Source organism: Loxodonta africana, chromosome 18 (genome assembly GCF_030014295.1).
Source record: "Loxodonta africana isolate mLoxAfr1 chromosome 18, mLoxAfr1.hap2, whole genome shotgun sequence".
Taxonomy (NCBI): domain Eukaryota; kingdom Metazoa; phylum Chordata; class Mammalia; order Proboscidea; family Elephantidae; genus Loxodonta; species Loxodonta africana.
In genome coordinates this window covers 3,858,307-3,877,188 of record NC_087359.1, presented here as the reverse complement: position 1 = coordinate 3,877,188, position 18,882 = coordinate 3,858,307, and the positions used below count along the sequence as shown (strand labels likewise).

Below are 18,882 nucleotides of genomic sequence, written 5' to 3'. Positions count from 1 at the left end.
ACTAAGTTTGCAATACAGGTCATTCAACTATGAATGTTTTCTTTTTTTCTGTGATCCAGCGCCCTGGATTCCATAAGGGATGAGGTGAAGGAGGGGGAGCTAAGGAATTCTCTGGTTTGGTGTCTGGCTGGGGTAAGCGGATGGTCAGCGGTCTAGGGTCAAAAGGAAGCCTAACTAAAGTTCAGTCAAGCAGAGGAAGACATAAAAGCCATTTTGGTCAAACTACCAGGGTGTTTGTACCGTTAATTAAGATAGAACCCACGCAGATTCAGTTTCTTGCTTATCGCATTTTTATTCTAATTTTAGATAAAAACAAAGGAGACATGATTACACTGAAAACTAACATCAACATCTGCAGAATTAGACATTAGAGAAGTCCATGAGAAATACGAACACACCCATCCCTTTCCATCATTCTCTAACAGCACTGTTCCCTTGGAGGGGGTGCTCATGAGCTGTAGTACTTGATGAGATTCTCATCTGTGGGCTTCAGGATTTTCTTGTCAGTCATATTCACCACCCAGCCTGGCGCAAGACCAAAGAAGATCTGCCGTGGATCCTTTCGAGCGCTGAGCATTTTGAAGAGTTCATCTTTTGTGATATCAGGTAAAATATAACCATACTTCTTGGCTAGTTCAAGTCTCGCTTCAGGAAATTTGGCAGGATCCGCCAGGTAACCACGATTCCTTGCATCGGTATAATATGGCACCAGTGCTTCAGGGGGAAGCATTCGCTTTGGAATAGGTTTTCCCCGCAGAAAGAATAAGACAGGTTTGCACAAAATTTCTAAAAATAAGAAGAGATGCAAATATTGGCTATGTACATAAAAACTGTTACAGGTTTTTTTAATTTTTCGTTTTTAAATATTACCAAGATCAGAACTCTACTTCAAGAAGTTTTTTACTAAATAGACTTGTCTTAACTAAGCAAATAGAAGAAGCTTCATTTTTAATAGTTTGCATCTTCAAAGTCATAGTTACTCCTGGGTTACCAATGATTAGTGAAATTTCTAAACATAGGTAACACTGTATTTAAGCTCCATGTTTAAAAACAAAACATTTTCATGACGTACAGGCTGAGGTACGTTTAGAACAAGACGGGCCCCCATGGAGACTGTAGGCCACACCACTGATAGAAAACCTTAAAATTGAACCCTGAAGTCTCCACAATGCAAGTCAAACAGCCAGGAAGACTTAGAACCCTAGCATGGGTCTGACCTGTTTAGATAATTACGCAAAAGCACTGAGGTCCCCAGAATACCACAGTTACTACACTGAATCCTCTTAATAGCAGGCAAAGAATCAGTAAATGAAACCAAGCAACAACTACACACACAGTGTCTTCAAAGAACACTGGAGAATCCCAGTTCAGATTTATTTTTTGAAACTTAAAAAAAAAAAATCTGAAACATGTGCTTTGAAGTGCAGATATGAGAAAGGTGAGGCAGGGAGAAAACGCCTATGCATAAATATCACAGATGCCACAGGGCCTTTAGATATTTTAGAAAACAGTGACAAACACAATTGCATGAATACAGTGACACCCTACTTACCAAGGGTTAGCAATGCAACCTTAACCATAGCTGTACTAAAGTATTAAAGACTTACTGAGAGCCTGAAAATAATCATACATACCTGGTAGGGCAGTTATGAAGTTGATCTGATTTAATCCACGCAATACATCACACATTTACACAATCAGGTCAATACATGTTTACTATCATCCACCAAAATACAAGCTTTGCGAAGGAAAGGACTGCTGACTCTTTTGCACGCACCACTGTCTCTCTATCTCCTACAACTGGGTCTGGCAAACACCAGCCAATGAATAAATATTTGCTGAACAGTAGAATCTGGCAGTTGTTTTATACAACTCTAATACATTTGGCTTTCCAGTAGTAACCCAACACAGAGCAAATGAGTAATGACAATAGAAAGGGGAGGGTGCTCCAGGCAGGCCACAAACAGAAATGAGAACTAGACACTGCACATTTAGTAAGAGTCAGGACCAAGGATTACAAAAGCAGAGCCACCTAAACCAGTGAACACCATGGATGAATGATCCTCCATACCTCACCTACTACAGGGAGTAACTACGTATTCGATGTCTGATTTGATGGTCTTAACTCATCAAGAAATTATCTTTTCAATCAGTTTAAGAAAAAAGTTTATAAAACATTTAAGATACCCTATCCCTTCCCCTAAAAAAACTTCTAAGAAATTATGCAGTGTACAAAGTCCTAGGGTAGTGCAAACGGTTAACACACTCAGCTGCTAACTGAAAAGTTAGAGGTTCAAGTCTACCCACAAATACCTCACAAGAAAAGCCTCGCAATCTACCTCCCAAAAAAATCAGCCATTGAAAACCCTATGGAGCACAGTTCTACTCTGACACACACAGGGCTGCCATGAGCCAGAAGTGATTTGACAGCAACTGGCAGGGTACAGTAAGCAAAGCATAAAGGAATAACCTCATAGGAAGACAATCCCGGTTCCACATGACATTGTAAGCATCAGCCCACAGCCACCAAGTGAACCAGATGCCCCTACCCACCCCCAAATTCTTTTAAGTCTAAAGCACACTGGCTAGAGCCATTCAAAGTTCTAATAAACCTGGAATATGCACTTACAGCTGCCTGTCATACAAGAATACAGGATAAGTAAGGCATTATGAGCCATGATGAAGGCCTTCTCATCAAAAGGATATGTAGCAACCCTTCCTCAAAAGAAAATACAGCTCATTTTAAACCTTAAAAATCTAACTCAATAAACTTTTCCAGAGGGTTCGCGAAAAAAAAAAAAAAGAGGATTCTTTCTTCCTACTCTTAACAAAAATGTGCATTAGAAATTTTTTAAAACACATCCAAACACCCTGAGGGACCGAACTGCTGGGCTGAAGGCTTTGAGGATCATGGTCTCAGGGAATATCTAGCTCAAATGGCATAACAGTTTCTAAAGAAAATGTTCTACATTCTACTTTGGTGAGTAGCATCTGGGGTCTTAAAAGCCTGTGAACAGCCATCTAAGATACTCCACTGGTCTCACCCCTTCTAGAACAAGGAAGACTGAAGAAAAGTAAAGATACAAGGGAAAGATTAGTCCAAAGGACTAATGGACCGTATCTACCACGGCCTCCACCAGACTGAGTCTAGTGCAACTAGAGGGTGCCCGGCTACCACCGCTGACTGCTCTGACAGGGATCACAATAGAGGGTCCTAAACAGAGCTGGAGAAAAATGTACAACAAAATTCTAACCCCAAAAAGAAAGACCAGACTTGCTAGCCTGACAGAGACTGGGGAAACCCTGAGAGTATGGCCCCCGGACACCCTTTCAGCTCAGTAATGAGGTCACTCCTGAGGTTCATCCTTCAGCCAAAGGCTGAACAGGCCCATGGAACAAGACTAAAGGGGCACACCAGCCCTGGGGCAGGGACTGGAAGGCAGGAGGGAACAGGGAAGATGGTAACAGGGAACCCAATTTTGAGAAGGGAGAGTGCTGACATGTAGTGGGGTTGTTAACCAATGTCATAGAATAATATGTGTACTAACCGTCTGATGAGAAACTAGTTTGTTCTGTAAAACTTCATCGAAAGTACAATAAAAAAAAAGAAAAAAAATCTTTATAACTTGGGAAGCCAAATTATAACCAAATAAATTATTTGGAGAAAAAATTATTACTGAACGCTGAGACCAGGAGTAAACCAAAGCAGACCAAACCCATTGCCCTCCAGTTTATTCCGACTCACAGCCACCAGGAGTAGGCTTGTTTTATTGCTTTTTAATGAGAAGACTTCAGGGAAGACACAGAGGTATCGGGGAGTGCCACCAGCATACGAACCACAGGCTGACGAGGCCACCTGGGATGCCTGCTTACGGCAGCCGATGGCCCTGTCTGTGAGGAAAACACCTATGTCACATTTTGTGCTAACACTGACTGAAAACATTCTACTGATGCCAAAAAATCTTTCAAATGTCTCTAATTGTTTTAAAGGAAAATACTCATTTTCATATTTGAGGCAGATCATTCTAAAAAATACGAGTGATGGACCAAAATAAGAAAAGCTCATATATAATGACAAGAGGGAGATGAGAATTATGTTGTTGAGTATTTTTACAAAGCTTTCAATTTTGAGGAAAATGAAATGGTAGTTATTTGTTTCAAGCTCTTCACATACATATGCTACAAAAGTTTTCCAAATTCCCTCTTATGTACTTATTTTACAGGAATGGTCTAATTGAGCCATTAGTCAGGAAATTGTTAACTCCTACTTGAATGTAAAAGCATCAAAGAACTCTCTGTGAAAGCATTTAATCAACAAGTTCCCTTTGATTTGAGTCTCTGTACCTTCAAATATCCAGTTCATTCAACAACTTTTAAGTGAGCCTCTAAGAAACCTCGAGCACTGTTCTACGTGCTAGAAACACAACAGTGAACAAAAAGATCCTACCATCATGAGGTATGGGAGATAAAGAGCATGAAAGAGAAACGAAATTATACTTTGTCAGCTGTGACAACTGTCAAAGGCAAACCCCGCCCAGGGCACGGCGTCAGGAAGTGACTGCATGTGTGGTGTCTGTGGATGTTTGTGTGTATGTGTGTGTGGTGTTCATGTGCGCTATTTGTGTGTGTGCTGCCCATGCCTGTGTTTTTTGTATGTGTGCGTGACACTTGTGTATGTGCTATTCGTGTCTATGGTATTCCCACATATGGTGTTCATGTGTGTGGTGTTTGTGTATGTGGTGCTAGGGTGTGTGTGCTATTTGTGTGTGTATGTTCTCTTACTTAAGACAGGCAGGAAACAGCTCATTAACAAGGGCTGGTTTAAGCAGAGGCCTGGAAGAGCGGGGCCAAGGGCCATGGGGATTCTGGGTGGAGGGGTCCTCCAGGCAGAGAAGAGTGCAGGTAAAGGTCTGAGGGGAAGGCATCAAGTGTGGAGGGAGGTGGGGCAGGTGACCAAAAATGGGTCTGCATGAGCAGAGGGAGGAGGAGTCGGAGAGGTAAGAGGCAGCACAGAGCACACATGACTTTGTAGGCGACGACGGACACGTTGGAGATTTCGTGCAGAGGAGTGACAGTGTAAGCTTTAAAGGGACGCTCTGCTATGTCATTACACTGTAGGCAAGAGCAGATGCAGAGGGGCAGGTGACAGAGGCTGGCGGTTGGGCTGGGCTAGCAACAGTTGGAGATAATCAAAAGCTGCTGGAGCCTGGACATATTTTGAAGACAAAGCTCATAGGATTTATTAGGGTATCAAGGAAAAAGTCAAGATGACTCCAAATTTTTGACCAAAAAACCCAGGAAATGGAGCTACAATACACTTAGATGGGGAAGATTTCAAAAAGAGCTGAGTGAGATAAAAAGAACAACACAGAATTTCAGCCATTCTAAGTGTGAGACACCACCAGACAGGCCAGTGGAGACACCAAGCCGGCAGGCGGCTGAGGGTCTGAAGCTCAGGGGAGGGGCTGCGAGTCTTTATTGCCCGGTCACATCTGTCAGCTACATGACCCATGTGACAGATGGGATCAAAAGTAACTACAACATCTGCTATTCACTCAATAATTAGAAAGCAGCAGCCAGGATGAGACAAAGAGGGAGAGAAGAAAATGGCTGCATCACAAGCTTACCCAGACTTCTGGGATCGTAGAAGGCGGTAGTAACAACACCGCCATTTTTTTCGATTGCAGCGATGGCCAGTTCTGAAGCCAACTGCACCTCAATATTAACTTTAGCTGTGAAGGCATCAGCACCCTGTAAAAGGTCAACACAAAGTCTGTTAGTACGCAGCTAGGCTAAAAGTTAAATGAACTCCATAAGCATCTTTTTTGGAACAGTGCTTTCTCTTCTAAAGTGCCTACCATGTAACAGTAATTCCTACTTTAAATCCCCCTGCTTTGAGGTTCTATCAAATGTTTTACATCTTATTTAGGCCACCTTGTTTAACCAATTTTCATTCCCAGTAGGAATGACTGCATTTTCATCTTATTTCGTGGACATGTATGTCAGCGCCCAATCCAAGCGCTTCATAAACAGTAAACTGTCTAGTCTTCGTAAGAAGCCTATGATAGGTATTACTGCTATCCCAACTTTGTACAAGGGGACACTGGAGCACAGAAAGGCTAAGTAGCATGCCTGAGGTCACAAAGCAAGGATTCGAGCCCAGGGAGTTGAGTCACAGTCTGTGAGTTCTTAACCACAACACTATGCTGTGTGACACAGATAAAAACTAATCTTACTCATCCCTAAACGAGAGGCCATCAGGGAGCTAAAAAGGTGGAGGAGGAGGCTAGAGCTGGCAAAAACACAGAATATCTGACAATCGTATCTGAGCCCTGGAGGCGTCAGCCCTCTCAGGGAAAAAGGCAGAAGAGGACATCAGAAGTTCACTTTTCAGTAACTACTGACTTTATTACAGCCTCTACATTGACAAAAAATTAACCTATCTTTCCCCAGAAGAGTCAATGCTAGAAAATGTAGTACTGAACTTTTTAAAGTTCTGATTTGGTCACATTAGTCAGGATGTGTTACATTTTTCTGTACTTCAAAATAGATTTTGATAAAAATAAAAAGGTAGGGGGATCACCATTCTTTTTGTAGCAATAGAAATTTTTCACTATTTTGCTACGGCTGAAAAAAATTGGCTCCAAACCAAGAGGACCTCCGATTCAAGAAAATAGAGTGTTGCCATATTCTTAATCACTATTCCATAGGTTGCCTCACCATCTTCCCATTCTGAGCATTAATTCCAATGTTTTCAGTACTATAAGTAGCATTTCAAAAATGACTTCGTATCAGTTAAGTTGCTTTTGTTTTGTTCTTCCTTTACAACATATATTCCCAAATTGGTAATTCTGTGCCAAAGAACTGAAAGTCTTATTAACCACTTTTTACTGCAAATCTGAAATCCAGAAAAAGTAAACCAATTTACAGGGCTATAAAGGATGTATAATTATATTTATTCAACCACTGCCTTGGTTTAGAGTTTTAAGGATTATTTTTGTTAGTTTAATAGTTAGACGCTTACAGAGGCTGTTTGGATGTACAATTTAACTGCTGATGAATTCATATATTTTTCCAGGTGTTAATGTACATGTGTATTTCCTGCCTGTGACCACTGCAGTAGAATACTGGGGTTATTCCTATAATTGTTATTCTCTTTCCAAATTCTTTTATTTAGACAGCTTTTTATCCATAGGCTCATTTGTTCCAAGGAATCTAAAAGGCTTTCCTATAAACAAGTTTCCCTCTAGTGGACAGTAAGTCACCTACACAGTTCTATTATTTACACATAAAAAAACAGGAGTAATTGTATAAAGGTTTATTTGCTTATGAAACTCTTGGTCAACTCCTATCAGTAGCAAACTTTTTCCCTGCAATTAAAATTTGATTCGTTCCTTTTGTCCATAAATATTTACTGAGTGGCTACCATGTGCCAATATTTCCAATATTGAGAAAATACAGCAATAAACCAAAGTACTTGCCCTCAAGGAGCTTATATTCTAGTGAGGGAAACAATGAGAAATAAATGAATAACTTGCTAATAAACATCAGGTGTTGAAATACAGCCAAAAAAAAAAATGCCTTGGATAGATAAGACAGAATGTGCCTGGGGTGGGGTAGGGTGGGGATAGTGATGCTCTTTTATGAAAGGATATCAAAAGAAAAAAGACCCTCCTGATATGATAATATTTAAGCAGAGAACCAAATAAAGTGAAGGAACCAGCCACATGGACATACAGGAGTAGAGCATGCCAGGCAGAGGGATGGGCTACTACAGATGAGAGTGAGCCTGGCTTTCCAAAACCACACCTGGGAGTAATGCATGCTACCACTATGTAATGGTGATGACAACTCAAAGGGATAAAAATAAAGGGTGTACAGAAAGTGCTGATTATACTGAACCTACAAATATCCTTCTATGTTATCCCAAAAGATCCATTTCACACTTACCTCCTCTACTAGCTGGACACCATAATCCCTTTTAAGTGGCTGGATGGTCACACCTCTCCCACTGACAAGCTGGGTTAAGTCAATAGGTTGAGTGGGATCAACTCGACCCAAGTCAATAAGATACTGCAGTCTATTGAGACTCAAGGGCTGATACTGGTGTCTGAAGCTACCAAACAAGAAAAAAGTCAGAAAACTCAGTCAAATCAATCTTCCTGTCACTGCTCCAAATCAACTCAAAGTTTTGTCCCGTGTTTTCCCTCAGTACTTCAACAGAATAAAGCCCTCTGAGTACAACCTCTAAACCACACCCACTGCCATGGAGTCGATACCAACTCATAGCAACCCTACAGGACAGAGGAGAACTGCCTCATAGGGTTTCCAAGGCTGTAATCTTTACAGAAGCAGACTGCCACATCTTTTTCCTGAAAATGGCTGGGGGGCTTGAACTGCTGACCCTTCAGTTAGCAGCCAAGCGTTTAACCACGGCACCATCAGGGCTCCACCAAACCCAGTGCCGTCGAGTCGGTTCTGACTCATAGCGACCCTATAGCACAGAGTAGAACTGCCCCATAGAGTTTCCAAGGAGCACCTGGCGGATTTGAACTGCCGACCCTTTGGTTAGCAGCCGTAGCACTTAACCACTACGTCACCAGGGTTTCCATCAGGGCTCCTGAGTACGACAAAACATGTAACACTGCTTAATAACATTGGTAATGAAACACAGCCAGTACTTCCTTTGTTTTACAAAAAACAATTCCCTCTCTAAGCATTTACTTCACTCACTTACTGAGTTATATGTTAACGGAGCTCAACGTAACAATGGTAGTTATGAGTTATTGGCTGAGTACAATAAACAGTATATTTTATATGTATATTATTGCTAATCCTCCAATCACAAGAATAGGTATTATTCTCTTCATTTTGCAGATTCGAGTGCAAAGTTGAAGCTTTCTCTTCCACTACTCTAGCCTAAGAAGTCCCTGGGTGGCATGAACAATTAAGTGCTTGATGACCAGCCAAAAGGCTGGTGGTTCAAACCTACCCAGAGGCACCTCAGAAGACAGGCCTGGAAATCTGCTTCCAAATGTCACAGCTTTGAAAACCCCATGGAGCAGTCTACTCTGCACACGTGGGGTTGCCGTAAGGTGGAACTGACTTAACATCAACTAACCAACCACCACAACCCAAGCTAATTTTCATTACCAAGTATGTTAGAGAATATTTTGTTAGCCCACGTTTGGCCTTGAATATTTTGTCTTAGAGACAGCAGTCCATGTCAGGCCATGTCTTCTCTGAGCTCAATGGGGAGTCCAGAATAAAATAATGTGAACAGTTAAGTTATGAACATTTGAACTTGGCTGCTGATACACCATGAGGTAAGAAAATAGTACTATCCAGAAAAACATTAGCAAATGTTTGCTTCAAAGTCAACTTAAATTTCTACCAAGTTATTTTTTAGGTGATTCTCAGTGAAAATTAGGAGTTTCTATCTTACAAAGTAAAGAAACCTTACCTATGTCCTTCATTAAACCCGTATTTTGGGATTCGGATATAAAATGGAGTCTGGCCTCCCTCAAAGCCCAGCCGAGGACGGGTTCCTCTCTGCCTTTCTCCTTTATGGCCTCTGCCACACTTTCTACCTCTTCTCTGACCTCTTGGTCTTCTCTCCTACAAGGAAAGAAGGGAATTTTAAGATCTACAGACACATTTTTTAAAACTGCATTTCGCCTCTTTACTGTACTTTGTTGCTGTTGTTATGTCATTCATTCATCCAAACGACCAGTGCTGACTAGGCATGTACTACTGTGCAGGGCACTTTTCTACGTCTTCACATATCAGCACATTCTACATTAGGATCTTTCCCTCTGCACTGTAGCTAATTCTCATTACCAATGCCACGCTGTGTTTCAAAGGCAAAGTTGAATGGATGGGATTGGGAAATAGACTTTACAGACTGGCTGAAGTTGAAAAAAAAAAACTCTAGAATTAAACATCCACACGAAAGTTTACGTAACATCCAAAAAAGAAAAAAAAATTGGAATCAACTGTAAAAACTTGCCATCCACATATTTCATTCGAAGAGTGACTTATAAAGAACATAATTTTAATTTACTTCCAGTCACTTCACAAAAGCTTTGAACTGAATCTGTGAAGATGAAAATACATCAACTATCAACTTTTTTAGCTGTACTCGGTGAGCCGCAGAAGATAAATCTAACGTATTATATCATTTCAGGTCTTTCCAATGAACATAAAGATACACAGCGAAAGCATTTCATTTTAAACCCGATTTTGAAGAAGGCAGTCATTTCGTACTTTCTGCCAGTTTGCTCATCCGCCCTAACATATTGGTGCTTTTAAGTCTTTTTCAAAAGCTGGGACCACATGGATTTTCCTCTGCGCAGTGGAGAAGAACACGGGTTCCCCGACCCAGGTTCATCCCCAACGCTCCTCCAGGACGGGAATTCTCGGCAACGAGGAGGGAAGGGCGAAGAGCCGCTTCGACAGCACAGATCCCCCGAGCTCCCGCACCGCCACCAGACATTTACCGGTTTCCTGGAGCCGGGATTCGGCTGCAAGTTGGCCAGGCTAACTCGCGGCAGGGCTCGCAGCAGGTCCAGGGCCCTCGCCCCGCCTCCCTGCACCGGGCCCGCCATGATCCCGGGCCGAGAACCCCCAAGGGCAGCGGAGCGGAAGCCGAACCCACGTGGCCTCCGGGCCGCGCTTTACGGCCGCTGCACCCCCCTGCCGCACAGCAGCCCGCCACGCGCTTTGCCGCAGAGGTGCGCTGGGAACGTTGAAACGCGGCGGTGACGTCTCAAAGTCTGCGAGTTTTGGTGCTGCACTGCCCTTTGGGATAAAAATTTGGAAAAATCATGCTCTGACTTTTGGCTGCCGTTCAATATCCTGAACGGAACACGTTCTCTCATGCCACAGCAAAAGCACGCGTTGAAAATGCTGTGTGTTAGAGAGTATTTGGTCTGTGTTTAGCCTTGAATATTTTGTCTTACATTTGGGCCGTGTGAAGCAGTGACTTCTCCGAGCTCAGTGGTGAGCCCCGAGTAAAATACTGTAAGCGGTAAATTACTAGCATTTGAACTTGGCTGTGATACACCGTGAGGAAAGAAAACAGTCCTGCTATTAAAGTGCCCGCTCATAACCAACATTTGAATAAGATTCAAACCCTGAATTTTATCCGCATTCACCTGTAGTGCTTTGACTGAGGCACTGAGTTATTCACTTGGTAGTAGTAGTGATAGGGACCATTTGAGCACTTTGTGTATGCCCCCACACTGTTCAGTTAGCCTTATTTGGCTTATCCAAACTAAACCGCTTGGAGAGGTAGGTTTTGTTACCACCTTTTTAATGGATTCAGACATTAAGCAGCTTGCCCATACGCTCACTGAGGCAGGCAGTCATGAAAGGTTATTAACCATCCCATAATGTTTGTTTTTCAGAAAAGTCTACTCTTGCTACATTTTTGTAACAACTTTTACTGCACTTCACCATGATTGGTTGAATCGCCAAGTTTCTTTTTTCTCCAGGCAGGAGGCCGAGAAGCAGATGCACTGACTTTGAATTTACTGGCTATTTTTTTTTTTTATGACCTTCCTGGGGTGGCAGTAGCGAGCCATCACCATTTTTTTAGGGCTGTGGGCAATAGTTTTTGGGCAATAGTTTGAGCCTTGCTCAAAAACTCATTAACTAAAATTATGCGGACCGCACACGCATTGCAGGACTGAAGATCCTCCCCTCACTGTTCATGAATATGTATGTCACTCCCTATAAAAGGAATAAATCTGCCCTGGTTCACGGAGCTGGCAGCCTTAGGTCGTGAGACCCTGCCTGCTTCCCAGTTTGCAAACTGTGAATAAACCTCTCTGTTCTTTCAGTGCTGCACCTGGCTGACTTCAGTTTGCTAGTCTGCTTGACAGGAACCTATTAGTTCACGGCGTCATCACAACCAGCAAGTGGCAGAGCCAGGTTTCAAATTTACAGTCTCCTGGTGGTGCAGTGGTTAAGAGTTGAGGCTGCTAACCAAAAGGTCAGCAATTCAAATCCACCTGCTGCTCCTTGGAAGCCCTACGGAGCAGTTCTACTCTGTCCTAGAGGGTCGCTAGGAGTCAAAATCAACTGAACGCAATGAGTTGGGTTTGGTCTATTATAAAAGTAATATTTTTTATCTGCATCCAAAAATACATAATAGTTTTTACTCCAAAAATACCAGCTTCTTTCTCTCTTTTTTTTAATTGGTCTCAAGTGATTTAAATATTAAAAAAAGACTGTTCCTTTCTTTTTCTTCTTTGTTTTAGTGTTCTATTGCTATTTCACTGTCTTGCTGGAGAGCTGTTCCTGGTGATTATTAGTGATCACAAATAATGAAGGGAAAAATTAAATTTTTGGAGCGCAGATGTTTCTATGTTTATTTGAACCTTTTGAAGTTATTTTAAGTGAAGTGTAAAATTACAGGAAGAAAAAGTTGTGTTCCTCTACTAAATTGATATTTATGAGCAAGACACTGAACTAGTTACTGAGAAATGTACTTGGATGAATCAAACAATCTTGCCCTCTAGTTTTTTGAAATCTAGGAGGGGAGGGTCTCCAAAGTTGAATATTTTTAAAAACTTAAAAAAAGGTATGCCTCTTGTAGACTTAATAGCACAAATACAAGAAAAATACATGAATTCTATAGGATGATATAAAGGCAATTTCCAGATTCTACTTAGAAGTACAAAAGATATTTAGAAGGGAGAAATATAAGTGAGTTCTTGCCTAGAAAAGTTTTCCATTCAATAGATTTCATCATCTTTGTTGGATATTTCATACCCCTGGATGGAAAATTGCGAGAAATAATTGGAAAATATGCACTAATCTACAGAGAGATGCACAATTTTTTTTTCTGTACTTAGAAAATTATTGTTTACATTAAGTAATGGACTTCTGGGTGTGTTAGTACCAATATATATTTTTCCCATGGGAAAGGTTTAATAAATGAGATACAGGGAATATAACGCACTGCACTTCTTGGAAGTAAACACTTTGTTATATAAGTTGTATTACTGGTGGATATTAAAAAAAAATTAATAATAATGGAGATAATTATTTGCTGTTAATTATAGGCTGTGGATTTGTTTATCCCGTATCCAGCAGTCGATCAAGCATGTAAAATTGTCACAATAATGAGTTTCATCTGTGTCATAAGAATGTAAATTAAGCGGGTCTGTGAATAAGTCAGCAATCCTCTCCTTAAGTCTGTAGAAGTTTTACATCATCATCACACAGTAATATTTATCAAGCACCCACATGCTTGAGGTGTTGTGCTAAAGCCTGCTTAACTCAAGAAAACCTACCTGTAATAAAATATTTACCTCAACAACAACTCCTTATTAAGAGGGCCATCCTGATTCCAGCCCCAGTTAGTAGTCACTCCTGAATTGTTACATGAAAAGAATTAAATGAACTTGATACAGGTGCTACAATATGAGGTGCCTTGGGAAGGCCTCTCTCACATACTCCCAAATGTTCGTGCCCCACCTCTCCCTACCAGTTGCCCTGCAGTTGATGCCAACTCCCGACAACGCCATGTGTGTTAGCGCAGAACTGTGCTCCGGAGTGTTTTCAATGGCTGCTTTTTGGCAAGTAGATCACCAGGTCTTTCTTCTGAGGCACCTGAGTGGACTCAAACTTCCAATCTTTCGTTTAACAGCCAAGGGTCCCTGAGTGGTACAAATGGTTAAGTGCTCGGCTGTTAACTCACAGGCTGGAGGTTCAGGCCCGCCCGGAGGTACCTCAGAAGAAAGGCCTAGCAATTTATTTCTGAAAAAAATCACAGCCATTGAAAACCCTTTGGAGCACAGTTCTACTCTGACACACATGGGATCACCATGAGGCAGAACTGACTGGATGGAAACTGGCTGGTTTACTTATCCCTTCAGAGACAGGGCTGTGAGGAGAGCATGGAAAGGTGCCGGATATGTCACCTTGATGAAACTACCTGCATTTTATCTTTACCAGGTTCATTTAATTCTTTTCATGTAATGATTCATTAGTGACTATTAGCTGGGACTAGAATAAGGATGGGCCTTAAATAGTTGTTGAGGTAAATACTACACAAGTAGGTCTTCTTGATTTAAGCAGGGTTTAATACACCAAGCATGTGGGTGCTTAATAAATATTGTGTAATGATGATGGTGATATAAAACGTTTATAAACTTCAGGTAAGTAGAAAACAATGAATAAGGAAGATCAAAGAAGAATTGATGCATTTGAATTATGGCGTTGGCAAAGAATATTGAATATACCGTGAAGAATGAACAAATCTGTCTTAGAAGAAATACAGCCAGGATATTCCTTAGAAGCAAGGATGGCAAGACATGTTATCAGGAGGGTGTAGTCCCTGGAGAAGAACATCATGCTTGGTAAAGTAGAGGGTCAGCGAAAAAGAGGAAGATCCTCAATGGGATTGATTGACACAGTGGCTACAACAATAGGCTGAAACATAGCAACCGCTGTGAGGATGGCACAGGACTTGGCAGTGTTTCAGTTGTTGTACATAGGGTTGCTGTGAGTTGGAACTGACTCAATGGCACAAAACAACAACAGTTTTACCAAGAGCTGGACCTGGCTTAAAGGTCCAGCCCAAAGAGCTGTTATTTTTTAGATTTTATTAAAGTGTAGAAATGCACATGTTACACGTTATTTAAAAAAAATCAAATAGTACAGAAGAGCCTATAATAAGAAACAGTTTTCTCCTATCCCGTTTTCCAGTTCCAATCCTCATATGCAATCACTTTTAACTTTCTTTTTATTGCTTCTGATGATTGCCTGTATATCAATGAATAAGACATTTCTGGTCACTAATTGTTTTACCTACTTTGATATTATATATTCTCTTTTATTATAATAAAGACTTGGATCATTTAAACTATTTCCTAGCATTTTAGTTATCTTCTGGTAAACTTTGTAATATAGATAGCATAACAAAGTACTTTAAACATTTATATCTTGGGTTTTCAATTTTTGAAACATACACTGACTCCCCTGTGTAAGATGAAGATACTGGCACGCCTACCCTCTCATACTTTTGTGCCACTTCTACTTTTCAATTTCTGTTAGCTGTATCTTGTCTTTAACATTGTCATGGATTATAATATATATATACACTTTAGATGACCATTTAGTGTGAATAAGAAGCTAAAATAATTACTGTATTTACTCTCTAGCATTTTCAGTGTTTCCCTTTTTACTGGCTGCAAATAACTGGCCTGACCAGCTTTCTTTAAATTCATGATCACAAAACTCAAGTTGGTCATCCAATTCTAGCTTTCTGGAAAATTTACTTTTTCACCCCCCAGGATGACTTTTGTACCTTCTGTCTCCCTCAACTAAAGATTTTCTCTTATACTGTAGAAAATAAAAGCCATGAGATAAGGAACTCCCTTGACATCCCACACTAAATCTACAATCCTTCCTGTAACTGCATTCCTCCCCTACTATTAAAGTGAAGAATGTGTCTCTGTCAAAGATCAGTCTTTCCACCTGTGATCTGGACTCCCAACCTTCTTACCTGTGCAAGTAAAGATTTTGTTGCTTTGATTATTCCTTCCATTCTGCATTATCAGTGTCTCCTCTGCTGGATGTTGCCATCAGCATATAAACATACTCTAATATCACTCATCTTAAAAACCAAGACCAAAAACAAATTTAAAAAAACCCTCTACCCACTGTCCCTCCATATCAACAGTCCACTGATTGATGTGTCTGCTTTCAGCCCCATGACTGTTCCCTTCCAGTCCATTCTCCTAAATTAGTCAGAGCCTAACTGCCCTTCAGGAACTTCAAGTTGTACTTTCAAACTTCCTACTATGACCTATAAGGGTCTGTCTGTTCTGATTCCTGCCTGTGTCTCCATCTTCAAAGTGCTGGGGGAGACTAGTGAATGAAGTAGGTTAAGTTTTCTGTTCTCATGAATCTTTCTGTTTTAGAAGGGGGAGACAGACAATAAACAATAAATGTCATGAGTAAGCAGTACCAAGAAGACAATTAAGCAGAGGGATGTGTTAGAAAGTGACTGATGCTTGTGGGGGTCTTTTATAGACTGAGTGCCTCTCTGAAGGGACTATTGAGCTGAATGATACAAAGGGACTTTTAGTGCTTTCTAAGAAAAGGTTTATTCCTCACTTACACTATGTGCCCATCATGGATCAGCTGGGAGCTCTGCTCCATATCTGTCTAAATCTAGGACCCAGGCTGAGGGCAGCCACCATCAGAAAACTTGCTGGTTGCTATGACAAATGGAAAGAGGATTCTGGAGGGTACAATGAATGAAAGGCTCTAGCCTGGAAGTGACACTTGTCTCTTCTGCTCACAACCCATTGACCAGAACTAACCACATGACCTCACCAAAAAGGGGCTGGGAAGTGTAATCCTACTATGTCCTGAAACACAGAAAATAACTGGAAAACATTGTTAATGACTACCACAATCCTTCACACCCACAAGTTTTGCTGCTATCCCATTCCTCTAAAACTGAGGAAATTATTTCCTACTATTTTACAGAGCTGGAAGAATGAGTCCTTAGAATGTTACTTCATTTTTCCTAGTCAGGTTTCCAATTTCCAATTTTTCTAGCCTCAGTTAAGCTGCCTGAACTTTTCTAAAGGTAAAAAAGTCTGGCGGTATGAATATTCTCCATATCAACTTCTCAGAGCAAAAATCAAAGAAATGGGCCTAGGACAGTCTCACTGATTTTATGGGTGATGGTTTTAATTTCAAGATTATTATGTATTGCACACATATTTGAAAGAGGAAGTAAAATGTTCAACCAATATACTACTACAACATGCATGTTTTTTTATTCTAGTGTTTTAAAAATATTTCATCCTTTGTTCTATTTGGAATCAGGCCTGATATTAAATATATCATATAACTAAATATAAACTGAATACCTATATGCCCACCACCCAGTTTATAAAGTAAAGTATTACATATATACTATTGTTTTGTGCCTTCAAGTCGATTCCAACTCACCGCGACCCTATAGGACACGGTAGAACTGCCCCATAGGAATGGCTGGTAGATTTAAACTGCTGACCTTTTGGTTAGAAGCCTGAGCTCTTAACCACTTCCCCACGAAAAAAAAAAAAAAAAAAAAAACCTGTTGCCTTCAAGTCAATTCCAACTCATAGTGACCCTATAGGACAGAGTAGAACTGCCCCATAGGGTTTCCAAGAAGTGCCTGGTGGATTTGAACTACTGACCTTTTGGTTATCAGCTGTAGCACTTAACCACTACACCACCAGCTTTCCACTTCACCACGCCAGTGGACTCCATATATACATATATACAAGTAGGCCCCTTTTCACACTTAATCACATTTCTCTTTCTCCAAGCTTCCCCAGAAATAACCAATATTCTGGATTTGAAATTTTTGCTGCCCATGCATTTCTTTAAACTTTTGCTACATATGTGTATATTAGTTGCATTAGTTTCCTAGGGTTGCCGTACCTAACACAAATTGGGTGGCTTAAAACAATAGCAATTTCTTTTGTCACATTTTTTTCAGGCTAGAAGGCTGAAATCAAGGTGTCTGCAGGATTGGTTTCTTCTGAAGGCTCTAGAGAGAATCTGTTCCATGCCTCTCTCTCCTAGCTTCTGGTGGTTGCCAGCAATTCTTGATGTTCCATGGCTTGTAAAAACATTGCTCTGATCTCTGCCTCCATTTTCACCTGGCTTTCTCCCTGTGTGTTCCTGTGTTGAAATTTCCCTCTTTTTATAAGGACATCAGTTATTGGATTAGGGCCCACCCTAATCAAGTATAATCTCAACTTGATTACATCTGTACAGACCCTACTTCCAATCCATTTAAAATATATAGTATTTCTGAGATTTTTTGCTTCCAACCATGATGGAGTAAAAAAACAGATTTATCCTTTTGCCATGAAAAACTAAGTAGGCAAAATAAATGACACAATGGTTTTCAGATTTTAGACAACAGGCAGTGAAAGTCATCTCTGAGAGAAGGAAAATAATGAGGTGAACCATATTAATGCCCCAGCTTACTGCTTGGTGGGAATTTCAGGCTACATGCAAAGAGAGGGTACCCAAGCAGAGCCCAGTCTCCCTCAGTTGAGGAGACAGAATTCAGAGTTCATACAAAAAAAAAGCTCACTATAATTTATGGAGCCGAGTATGAGAGAAGAGAGAGCTGCATGGGGAAAGCTCCAGAGGAGTACTGATCAGTGCATGTGCGTGAGGAAAATGCTAAGGCAGTAAAAGACCAACAGAAAGATTCATGCAGGACCATCTCCAGAGCTCACACATCATATGTCCCCATCAGCCAGAATAAAAAGGTCTCCCAACACAAGGGGCATTCTCACAAAAATATTGAGTCAGTAGTGGGACCAAATCAGTCCAGATTAGAGGCTATAGTTGACCCACCTAACACAATATAAAGCAACCTTCAAAAACATCCAATTGATTACAAGTAACTGCACCCAAAAACAAAGCCACAAAATATTCTTTAAAACAAAAACTCCAACATTCAACAGGGTAAAATTCACAATATATAGTATTAAATAAAAAATTACCAAGCATGCAAAAATCAGGCAGAAAATAAGACATATAATGAAAAGACACATCAATCAGTATAGACAGACCCAGAAATGACAGAGGTGATAGAATTAGTTGGCCAGAATGTTAAAACAGTTAATATATAGTCCATATGTAAAACCACACAGAAGGATAAGCATGTTAAGGACAGTCACAAAAGATTTTTTTTTTAATAATTTTTATTGCACTTTAAGTGAAAGTTTACAAATCCAGTAAAAATATGCAACGCTTCACAAATTTGCATGTCATCCTTGTGCAGGGGCCATGCTAATCTTCTCTGTATCGTTCCAATTTTAGTATATGCACTGCTGAAGCGAGCAC

At 40.7% G+C, this 18,882-nt stretch overlaps 1 protein-coding gene and 1 non-coding gene across 2 annotated transcripts; both read right to left on the bottom strand.

Moving 5' to 3' along the window:
• Positions 1–248: 248 nt before the first annotated feature.
• MRPL15 (mitochondrial ribosomal protein L15) lies at positions 249–10,647 on the bottom strand. Its single transcript, XM_003420006.4, has 5 exons — positions 10,500–10,647; positions 9,464–9,618; positions 7,951–8,116; positions 5,628–5,751; positions 249–786 (listed from the first exon to the last, which is right to left on the bottom strand). Exons 1-5 carry the CDS (start codon positions 10,605–10,607, stop codon positions 449–451), a joined length of 891 nt encoding a protein of 296 aa, XP_003420054.1. The 5' UTR covers positions 10,608–10,647; the 3' UTR covers positions 249–448.
• An 8,128-nt stretch (positions 10,648–18,775) lies between these two features.
• LOC111747649 (U6 spliceosomal RNA) lies at positions 18,776–18,882 on the bottom strand. The gene has a single exon (XR_002783628.1). It is a non-coding gene; the product is annotated as a U6 spliceosomal RNA (small nuclear RNA).